At 43.4% G+C, this 12166-nt stretch overlaps 1 protein-coding gene across 3 annotated transcripts in view; it reads right to left on the bottom strand.

The window, feature by feature from the left end:
• The window catches only part of TAF1B (TATA-box binding protein associated factor, RNA polymerase I subunit B), a 61505-nt gene that overhangs the window by 36373 nt on the left and 12966 nt on the right, over positions 1-12166 (bottom strand). The window contains exons 6-8 of one of the 3 annotated variants that reach the window (XM_056124837.1): positions 10222-10375; positions 9401-9557; positions 1350-1449 (exon numbers count right to left, since the gene is read on the bottom strand). In XM_056124837.1, the coding sequence (XP_055980812.1) occupies positions 1350-1449; positions 9401-9557; positions 10222-10375 (411 nt within the window). Of the gene's footprint in view, positions 1-1349; positions 1450-9400; positions 9558-10221; positions 10379-12166 lie in introns of all 3 variants that reach the window. The other 2 variants (XM_056124829.1, XM_056124843.1) reach the window with 2 other exon arrangements.

The following is a 12166-nucleotide window of genomic DNA, read 5'->3' on the forward strand; positions in this document are numbered from 1 at the left end:
AAACAGAAAATCACAAATTGATACCTCCAATGAATATCACTGCAAAGATCCTCCACAAAGTCTTAATGAACCAAACCAACAATATATCAAACATTTCATGTAGAATGATCAAGTGGGATACTCAGGGTGTGGGGATGGTTCAATCTATGCAAATCAGTTCGATTCCTCCACCCCTCTCGGAGAGCCCGGCAAACTACCGAGAGTATCTCCCCTGAACGGCAAAGCCTGGAAAGCTCCCCGTGACGTATTCCATATGCCAAACACAGTAACAAGTGTCACAATGGAAACATTACTGGATCCGCTCAAGCAAATTGATGAACAATGGGAGTGACAATGACAGTAACCTCAGCAACAAAAAGATAAAAAAAATCTTATGATCATATCAACTGATGGACAGAAACCTTTTTAAAAGATTCAACACTCATTCATGATTAAAAAAAAATCAAAATAGGGATAGAAGGAACATACCTCAAGTTTGGAACAACTGTTTACAACAAACCCACAGTCCGTGTCATACTCAGTAACAAAAAAAACAAACAAACAAACAAAAAAAAAAGAAACAAAACCCTTCCTTCCCTCTGAGATCTGGCAAAAGGCAAGAACAAGAATCAAAGGGAATCAAAGTGGAAAAGAAGTTAACTATCACTATCTCCAGATGAGATAATATATATATTGAAAATCCAAATACACTGCTAAAAAACCTCTTAGAAACAATAAACCAGTACTGCAAGGTAAACCAAAACTAAATCAATACACAAGATTTTCTATGCAAACAACTAGAGGAGGAAGAAATAAAAAAGACAACTCCATTTAAAATACTGTCCCAAAACATCAAATACCTAGGAATCAACTTAACGATCCCTTCTCCCCTCAAAAACAAAAATATAATATCGTCAGGCATTATGTGTCATTGTATGCAGCAAATTTATTTACCTGTTCTCCCCTATCTACCAACCATCATATCTTTCTGGCTCTATGCTATGTATGCAAATAATTTTTTTCTTTTTTCTTTTTTGCTTTTTGGATCACACCTGGCATTGCACAGGGATTAGTCCTGGCTCATGCACTCAGGAGTTACTCCTGGCAGTGCTCGGGGAACCATATGGGATGCTGGGAATTGAACCCGGGTCGGCCGCACACAAGGCAAATGCCCTACCCGATGTGCTATCACTCCAGCCCCGCAAATAATATTTTTTAATTGGAATTACCTAAAAGTCTTTCCACAAAATGCCTAACAGTATCAACGAAAGTAATTTGCAGTGTAAATGTGACATAGAATAGGAATATGGATCACCACACTGCTATCTGTGCCTTATTAGTATGACAAAGTCAAAGAGAAAAGAACTTACCTCTATAGCAAAGATTCCTTTGTCACGCCCATACAATTTCATCTCTTCTGGAAAATGCTCAAAGGCATTTATGTAAGGAATATGGTCCTCTTCAACAAATCTGTATTGTTAATAAGAACTTTAATCAGAGGTATGTATGAATTTAGAAAAGTAAACTTCTGAAAACGCTATTTCAAATACTAGGTAAGAGTCTGTTAGGTTCATTTTATTTCCCACATATTTTTAAGGGTGATGCACCTGAAAGTACCTCTTATTCCCTGCACTCATGTGTAGAAAGCATGAATTTTCTCTGACTAGAGACATGAAATATGTCTGAGCAGGGCATCCGTTCACCAGCTCTCCCAGCAGGCTCACAGGCATGGCATTCCTCCTATCTCTTCTCGCCTCACTTCAGTAGCTGCTCTGCATTCTTAAGGCTCTTTTTTCATGGAGCTTTCCTTGAGCCTGTTTTCCTTGGTAGAAGAGCTGTCTGTTCCCACACATATGACAGTGTATGCTAGAGGTTTGTGACTGGAAGAATAAGTAACCAGAGGCCCCTCCTGTTTGCTCAGGACCCCATCATGATGTCTCACCCTTAGGTGATTTTTTAAGTGCCAAAAAAAACCTCATATGCTCATTTAACAGAAGCTTTAGTATTATATTTCCACCCCCTACTACAGACTTAGGGACATAGCAGTAAAACAGAAAAATAGGGATGGAATGATAGTATAACGCATAGGGCACTTGCCTTGCTGATCTACTGAGCCCTGCCAGGAGTACTTCTCTGGATCAATTCAGGAAGTATCCGATACACTCCACCCGACAAGAGACCACTGTTTTAACTATGTCTCCTAAAACTCTCTACTTATATTCATTGAATTTTTCAAAAATGTAAATCTGGATTGCCACTCAATACCTCTTTTGCAGACCACAACACCCAAAAGGAGAGAGAGAACAAAAGGGAATGCCCTGTCACAGAGGCAGGGTGGGGTGGGGGGAATGGGGGGTGGGAGGGATACTGGGACCCGTGGTGGTGGAAAATGGGCACTGGTGGAGGGATGGGTACCCGATCATTGTATAACTGAAACCCAAACACAAAAATTTCTAAGTATACAACTGTACCTCATGGTGTTTCACTAATAAAAATGAAAAAAAAAATGTAAATCTGGAGTCTGAAAGATAGTACAGTGGTAAGGCACTTGTCTTGAATGTGGTCAATCTGAGTTCAATTCCTGGCACCTCGTACACCGGGTACCCCAAACTCCATCAGGAGTGATCCCTGAGTGCAGGGTCAGGAGTTGTCCTGAGCACAGTTGGGTGTTGCCCCAAACCACAAACATTTAAATCTGTGACAAGTTAGACATAATAATTTGGTTCTTCATAAGGATAATTAAGAAGCCCTGCATGGGGAGGGAGCTATCATGTCTATCTGCAAAACATACCCTGAGCCCGCTCACATCATTCCATTTCTACCATCATCATCTGACTTCAAGTCACTATCTCTGCCTGAGGATAGCAAATGACCACTTGGGCTCTCTGCTTCCACCAGGTCTACTGAGAAATCCATTACCCTCACTGTTGCCTGAATCTGAGCTCTTTTAGTGATTTATTATCTATCGAACTCTGACATTTCCTTCTGAAGAGAGAAGGTACTCCAGAAGGAAATGTGGTGTGGTTTGCACAACCTTGTGAGTATATTAGAAATCACTGAATAACACACTTATGAAAGAGTAAATTTTACATACAGAATTTATAACTTGTTAAAAAAAATTTCTTTTGGGGGGTATGAGGTGTACACCCTGAGTATACCAGCAGTGCTCACGACTTACTCTTGGCTTTGTGCTCAGGGATCACTTTTGATAGGGTTCAGGGAACCATATGTGATGTCAGGGATTGAACCTGGGTTAAAAAGGACATATACATATACATATGTCCTTTTATACATATATGGACATATATGTATATGCATGAAGGATATATATATATATATATGTACAGAGAGAGGGAGAGAGAGTTCTTTCAAGGCAAAGCTCTTTAAATAATTTTCCCCAAGTTTGGCAGTAGTTTTTAAACTTCAGCATTCCTAAGACACCTTTGGAGGGCTTATTAAAACTGAGATTACCAGGCCCTCCCCCCAGAGTTTCTGACTCAGAAGTTTTGAATGCGTCCAATAATTGACATCTCTAACAAGTCCTCAGGTGTAGCTGATGCTGCATGTCAGGGGTCACACTTGGAGCTCTTTCTTTGAGAAAGCAGAGAAAAACAAGTGGCCAGTCCCTTCCGCTATTCCCAAACTTTAGGTCCCACAGAGCAAAAGGAACACCTTCCAGCTAGCTAGATCCAATCTCCTTGAAGACTCTTTAGAATTCCCCTTGGAAGGGGAGGGGAGGAGAGAGAGAGAAGGGGGAGTTGAGAGGGAGAAAAGGAATAGGCATGAAACAGATAAGACCCAGAATCTTACTCCCGCCCCTCCAACCACATAAATTACTTCTCTCTAAAAATCAAATGGGATAAATATTATTTTCTCTTATCTAGTTAGATTTCTGGGAGAATTCTATTAAAGACTACCCTGGGTAGGATGGCTAGCCCCTTGACCCAGCATTTATGATGTGGTTAGATTGATATTGTGGTGGACCCCTTTGGTTATCAGTAGAGAAGAGGATGAGTGACACAAGACCATAGGCACAGGGCTTAGTTAGGGAATTGCTAGGTGATCCGAGTGAGGACAGAGGCAGAAAGGAATGGCAGGAAAATGGTTTTGAGAGTTACTCTGGTTATTAGCTGATAGGGTACAATGACTAACTGTATATATACAGAAAGGAAAGAGTTGAGCATGATTCCTAGGTTTCTGAATAGCCTGCATTAATATGCATCATGTTTACACAGGAAACACTAGAGAAGGCTGGGTTGAGGAGAAAACAGTATGAACCTCCTGGTCGTGCTAATTTTGAGATACTACAAAGACATCCAAGAGGTGTCCAGCAGGGATGGATACACACACACACACACACACACACACACACACACACACACACACACACACACGAGCCTGGCCCTGAGCAGACAAGTCTGGGCTGGAAATACAAATTTGAGAGCCATCATCATATAGAAGGTAATTAAAGCCTTGGGAAAGGATGAGATCACCCAGTGAGGACATACAGACAAGGCCTTTAACTTAATAGTAAAGTTCACTGAATCATGAACTATCTGCAAGCAGAGTTAATCATTTCTGGAAAAAAAAAAGGCTTATTATTTAGTTGATGTGGCCAAATTCAAAGGCACCATCATCATTTATGGGAGCCATTTTATTTAATCAAAGGGCCTAGAGCCAATGATGATGATGATGATGAAGAAAATAAAAACAATAGTAATAGTATTAAGTTCTTATTATGGGTGAGACATTGTTCTGCTTTTTATGTACTCTAATTATTGAAAGTAAAGGTAAAGGCCCTCCCGTTGATCGTCGATTTGCTCGAGCAGGCCCAGTAACATCTCCATTGGAGACTTTGTTGTTACTGTGTCTGGCATATCGAATACTCTCGGTAGCTTGCCGGGCTCTCCGAGAGGGGCGGAGGAATCGAACTCAGGTCGGCCATGTCGGCCGCTTGTAAGGCGAACGCCCTACCGCTGTGCTATCACTCCAGCCCATATTCAGTATATATTATTATTAGCCCCAGTTTACCAATGAGGAAATAGAGACTGAGAGAAATTAAATAACTTACTCAAGGTCACATAACATACCAATGGCAGAGGTAAGATTCAAACGAAGGAGCTCTACATCTTCTCTTAAAACCAACCACACTACACACTGATTAAACCCAAATATTATTACTTAGAATACATATGAAGTAAGGGGGAAATAAGCACATTAACAATTTTGGTACATTTCTATTTAATGGGAAATTCTTAAATACAATGTCATAATTTACTCATAAACTGTAAAAACTTGCTTCTTCTCCTAAAACCCCTGGTGCATGCCAACTTCCAGAACCCAATGAGAAGTGCAGATATGCGGGTTCAGTGATGGCAAACTCAGACCTCAAGAGACAGAGGATGGGCCAGTCCTTCTCATCCTCCATCCCCAAGGGACCCTGGAGGTCACACCCACAAACTGCCTCCAGCTACTACTTAAGCTCCTTAACAGCCATGATCCAGACACACAAAAGGAGTCTCTGAACCCTGCGGCTCACTGCAGAGATTTCTCCAGACCCTAATTACCTAAAATTTTAGAATTCCAGGAGTACGCAGTCACTCTTGCGGCTTCATGACATCTTATGCTATTTGTAACAAGCAATACAAAAGAGAGTATAGGAGAAATTGTCTGCCACAGAGGTAGGGGGAAGGGGGGAATCAATAGGGGATAAGGGGACACTGGGGACCTTGGTAGTGGAAGATGTGTACTGGTGGAGGGTTGAGTGATTGATCATTATATGACTGAAACTCAAACAGGAAAGCTGTGTAAGTATCTCACGGTGATTAAAAATTAATAATAATATAAAATAAGCATTCTGAGTAAAGAAAAAGTAATGTGGAGTTCGCACCCAATTGAATCAGCTCAAGCAATGGCTGAATAAATAGCATTACTCCTACATTAAAAAACAGAACAAAGCCTGCTTCTTGTCTTTGGCTGGAGAGATTGTACTGTGGTGATTGCCTTACATGTGGTTGACTCTGGTTTGATCCCTGACATCTCCTACGGTCCCCTGAGCCCCTCTAGTATTGATCCCTGACAACTGCTTGGGTGTGACCTCCCAAAACAAAACCAAATCCTGTTGATTATCCTGAAAAATATAAACACTATCTACTTAACAGTTTCTTCCAATAGTTTTGTTTTCAATTTTACCTTATAAACATAGACAACCTAAATTTTAGTTTATAACACATATGTGTGCTTTTGTGTTAAATACCAGTATTCATTTGCCAATATAAAAAGTTATCTGTTCATCTTATCTTTTAGAAATAAAAAATTCTTAATATTACTCAAATGTAACTTGTTGTTGTTGTTTAACTGTTTGCTTGTTGGGGGGTCATACCCAGTGGTACTCTTGGCTTAATGCTCAGGGGTCTATGAACTGCTGGGATTAAATCCAGATCATGTACTCCAGGGCTGGAGCGATAGCACAGCGGTAGGGCGTTTGCCTTGCACACAGCCAGCATGGCCGATTCGAGTTCGATTCCTCCACTCCTCTCGGAGAGCCCGGCAAGCTACCGAGAGTATCTTGCCCGCATGGCAGAGCCTGGCAAGCTCCCTGTGACGTATTCGATATGCCAAACACAGTAACAAGAAAGTCTCCAATGGAGACGTTACTGGGCCTGCTCGAGCAAATCGATGATCAACGGGAGGGCCTTTACTTTACTTTACTTACTTTACATGTACTCCAGCTGTTGAGATCTTTCTGGTTCTAACCATCTTCAAAGAATTTTACTCACTTTAGAAAATTAATTTTCTAACATCTCATGTAAAAGTAAAAACTAAGAAGATTAATAGCGACAGCATACAGCCGGAAGAGAAGGGCCACATGGAGGGCGGGACCCACAGCTCCCGGAGAAAAAGAAAAAAGCAGGTTCCAAAAAGAGCCGAGATCATCGGGAAGTCCCAGATGGGGTAAGTACCGCATCCCGCCTCCCCCAGATGGAACCCCGGTGACCAGAAGCCTCTACAAGCACAGCTCAAGTATGCGGGAACTAGGACATTTCCTCAAAACCGCATAAGCGGCCGCGTGACATCTCTCTATATACAAAGTGATCAATGGGAAGTAAACCACCCAACGTTTCTCCCTGAAAATCAGAGTTAAGTTTGGAGCATGGCCACAGCCCCAGAAACACAAGGACTTAATGCAGAACCCTGCAGCTTGGAGCAGAAAAGTGAAAGGACTATGCGTTAATCCAGGCCATCATGTCTGCCCGGAGGGGAAAGGGTGTTGGTCCCTTCCGCCCTCCTCCCTCTGGAAAGAAAGGTGGCGGCCACATGGGAGCCTTGTGGACAGCAGGTATGAGCCGGGGGTGTGGGGGCGACTAAAACCTCATGGGAAGGGGGGCGTTCCAGTCCGTCCTTCACGCCCTACCGAGGTCACCAGTTGCCCCCTGCGAGCGGCTCTCCAGCACGGCCACAGCCCCAGAAGCACAGGGACTTAATGCAGAACCCGGCAGCTTGGAGCAGAAAAGTGAACGGACTATGCGTTAATCCAGGCCATCATGTCTGTCTGTAGGGGAAAGGGTGTTGCCCCAGTCGCCCTCTCCTCTCTGGAAAGAAAGATGGCGGCCGCATGGGAGCCTAGTGGACAGCAAGTATGAGCCGGGGGTGTGGGGGCGACTAAAACCTCATGGGAAGGGGGGGCGTTCCCGTCCATCCTTCACGCCCTACCGAGGTCACCAGGTGCCTCCCACGAGCGGCTCTCCAGCATGGCCACGGCCCCAGAAACACAAGGACTTAATGCAGAACCCAGCAGCTTGGAGCAGAAAAGTGAACGGACTATGCGTTAATCCAGGCCATCATGTCTGCCCGGAGGGGAAAGGGTGTTGCCCCATTCGCCCTCTCTTTTCTGGAAAGAAGGATGGCGGCCGCATGGGAGCCTTGTGGACAGCAGGCATGAGCCGGGGGTGTGGGGGCAACTAAAACCTCATGGGAAGGGGGGCGTTCCAGTCCGTCCTTCACGCCCTACCGAGGTCACCAGTTGCCCCCCACGAGCGGCTCTCCAGCACAGCCACGGACCCAGAAGCACAAGGACTTAATGCAGAACCCGGCAGCTTGGAGCAGAAAAGTGAACGGACTATGCGTTAATCCAGGCCATCATGTCTGTCCGGAGAGGAAAGGGTGTTGCCCCATTCGCCCTCTCCTCTCTGGAAAGAAAGATGGCAGCCGCAAGTGGAGCCTTGTGGACAGCAGGTATGAGCCAGGGGTGTGGGGGCGACTAAAACCTCATGAGAAGGGGGGGCGTTCTGGTCCGTCCTTCACGCCCTACCGAGGTCACAAGTTGCCCCCCACGAGCGGCTCTCCAGCACGGCCACAGCCCCAGAAGCACAAGGACTTAATGCAGAACCCAGCAGCTAGGAGCAGAAAAGTGAACGGACTATGCATTAATCCAGGCCATCATGTCTGTCCGGAGAGGAAAGGGTGTTGCCCCATTCGCCCTTTCCTCCCTGGAAAGAAAGATGGCGGCCGCATGGGAGCCTTGTGGACAGCAGGTATGAGCCGAGGGTGTGGGGGCGACTAAAACCTCATGGGAAGGGGGGCGTTTTGGTCCGCCCTTCACGCCCTACCGAGGCCACCAGTTGCCCCCCACGAGCGGCTCTCCAGCACGGCCACGACTCCAGAGCACAGAAACCAATTTCTTAACTATCTGACTTTCAGTAGAAATACTTCCAGGGTCAATAAGTAAAACAGCAGAAATCCAAAACCAACATTTAATTCTTGAACCCAGCTGTAGAAAGCAAATCACTTCACAATGTTTTTTCAGCATGTCTGATTTGGGGGGGGGGTAAACTCTAAATAATAGTGGTGAATCTTTTATTGAAACAATGAATCTAATCAAAGCAGATAGAGTGTTAACTAGAATTCATCTGCCTCACAGGGACTGGGAGGGGTGGGGGGTGGGGTCTTATTGGGGTTCTTCATGGTAAAAAAATAAGTAGTGGTAAAGGGAAATGTGTTTGATATTTGCATGACTGAGACCTAAACCTGAAAGCTTTGTAACCTTTCCCACAGTGATTCAATAAATAAATAAATTTAAAAAAAAAAAGATTAATAGCTCAGGGAGAATTGTATTTTTGAGTTAAAATTAAGTCTACCTAGTCTTTCTAGACTGTTCTTCAATTAAAACCTAGTAAAATTCAGGATCCAGAGCTATATTACGGTGGGTAGGGTGTTGCCTTGCACACAGCCGACCTGTGGGTTTGATCTTCTGCACCCAATATGATCCCCGAGCACCAGGAATGATTTCTGACTGCAGAGTCAGGACTAACTCCTGAGACAGTCAGGTGTGGCCCAAAGTCCCCAGAAAAATTCAAAATAACTAAAGGGTTGTTTCCCTAGTTCACACAAATAATCAGTAAAAATATTATAATCAGCTTGCCTCAAAAGATCTGAGAGAGTAATTGTCTCTCTCTGCCAGAGCAATGACAGGTAGCAGAAAGCAAGTGTCTTCGGCACAGTCATCTTCATGATTCCCTTCTCTTTTCGCTGTGAATATTCTACACCATCAAGCGAACCTGAACAGGTGGCCGCCGTCTCTTAGAAGATCAAGAAACACTTTTTTTAGAGAGCAAGTAATGATTTAGGACAACAAAAGATAAACAACAAAGAATCCAAAGAGGCATTCTCCGTATCTTAAAATTAGGCCTCTTACAATTACAAAGAGCGAGGCATTCTTTTTTGTAAGCCAAGTCCTTTCTTTAAAATATGAATAATTTTACAAAATAACAAGTATCATCATCATCATCATCACCATCCTGGTGCTAGGGATTGAACCCAGGGTCGCATATATGCAAAGCACATACTCTACCGCTGACCTGACCCACATCCATGACCTGGATGAAATTATTATTTAAAAAAATTTTTTTTACTAAATCACTATGAATTATAACTTTACAAGGTTATTAATGATTATTTCAGGCATATAAGGTTCCAGCACCAATCTCCTCATCCGTGTCCACTTCCTTCTTTCATTGTCTCCAGATTTCCTCCTGTCCCTCAGCCTGCCTCTATAACAGGAATGTTTTCCCTCCACCACTGTCACAGTATTCTTTTCTCTGACCTATTGCTTCTCCCACCTTACCTTGTGACAAGCATCCTACCAATTTTCGTGATCTCGCTATTTTTCAGATATTCTTAATCTTAAAACTAAGATTAAAATTCCATTCTTAAAGTTCCAGGTATTCTGCGTCTCATTCCTACCTGCCTGTGATGCTCTCATGGTGGGAAAAGGCTGCTGAGAGTCGCCATCAGGCTGAGACTTGGATCCACTTTCAGCAAAAGAAGGACAGCTAAGGTCACTTAGCAGGTCAGGCTCACTATCCCAGTCTGAATGACTCAGACTATCTTCTAATACCTGCTTACAAAATAAAAAGCTTTTAAGGTTAAAACAATTTCCATTAAGGTACACAATCACAAACACCATAAAAAATAAAACCACTGGAGAGCTGAAACTATTTGCCAAATCCTTAGGACCAAAAGACCTTTACTTCATCACTGTGCTCTCTGTAAGATTTTAGCAATATTTGTCAGAAAACAAAATTCCATTAAGAGGGGAAAAAAGCAAGGGAAAACAAATGACCAAAGACAACAGAACTGAGCTCAGGATGACAAAAAGGGGTGGGTATGGGGTTGGGTGTGTAGTTGAATCCATGGAACAGACACTCTATAGAGGGTGTGGTGTTGGTACTTCATATGCATGAAACCCGATCATTCACAGTATTGTAAATCATGGTGTCTAAAATTAATAATTAAAAAAAATTTAGGGGCTGGAGTGATAGCACAGCGGGTAGGGCTGTTTGCCTTGCACGTGGCTGACCCAGGTTCGAGTCCCAGCACCCCATATGGTCCCCTGAATACCACCAGGAGTAATTCCTGAGTGCAAAGCCAGGAGTAACCCCTGAGCATCGCTGAGTGTGACCCAAAAAGGGGAAAAAAATTTAAACGTCAAGAATCCCACTTTCACTAACATGGCTCTCCCAGCTCTAGTACTTGCACCAATAAAAACACTGTGTCAATAATGACTCTGTGGACACTATTGGTTTCTCTTTACTGAGTCTGCTGGGTAGCTGCTTGGGACAGTTTTGATTATTTCTTTTCTGTACCTGGACTAGCCTTTCGTCGACTTCTCTCTAACACACTCCTTACTTTATCATAGGGCTTCTGAAACATTGACCATTTGTGACCCCCTTTTGAGAGGAGAAATGCCACATGGGAGAGCACTGCCATAAACACCCTGGAGTCATCACATAGTTGATTTCTATTGCTGCATATTCAGAAACCTTTTACTGGTGCCAGAAATTCTGTAACCCCTGCATGACCCCAAAGGGGGGGTCACAACCTGGTGTTCATGAGAAGCTACGTTTTGTTACCTCATCTTTCTATCAACTCTTCTTCAGGGATGTGTCATTTCCTGGAACTCCAGTGGCACATATTACTTACAGCAATTAATCAACAAGGTTATATCTCTTACCACTGTTTAATTCTTCACACACTTGTAGCTAAAACTGCGGTCAGAATGCTCCCAAGAAAGCAGCTGACTGGCTACCTAAAGGTCTCAATAGCTGACATACCTTTGAGGAACAGATCATGGTCAAAAAGCCACAATCTTAGTGATGCAGCCCAAGAAACTTGGGTCTTATCATGAAGAGATAAGACTTCCTGTTAAGGAAACTCGTAAGAGAATGAAATACACAGGACTCAGGAAAGGGGATAAGATGCCATTAAGCACATCCCATCCCTATAGGTACAACTCACAAACAACATTTTAGATTTGATACAGTTTAGGCAGAAAGCTTCCAAATAAATATGTCCAACATAGATCTATCTCTTGCCTGCAGACATACATCTGAGTTTTTGACATTTCCTCTTGGAGGTCTAATAGCTGTCTCAAATCTGTGTCTAAAATAGAACTACTGACTTTCCTGCTCCACCAGTTATGTCAGTTGATGACAACTCCTTCCTTCCCGCTGCTCCCAAAACCTTAGCAGTCACCTGGATGACGTCCCTCTTCTCTCATCTGCTGCTTCCAATACACCAGGAGGTCTTGTTAGCTCTATCCCAAGTTTACTTAGAATCCTACATTATTTCAGTGCTTCATATTATGCCTTACTTTATATATTTTGGGGGGTGCTGGGGATCGAACCCA

The sequence above is a fragment of the Sorex fumeus genome, unplaced genomic scaffold (genome assembly GCF_029834395.1).
Source record: "Sorex fumeus unplaced genomic scaffold, SorFum_2.1 ptg000006l, whole genome shotgun sequence".
NCBI lineage: Eukaryota > Metazoa > Chordata > Mammalia > Eulipotyphla > Soricidae > Sorex > Sorex fumeus.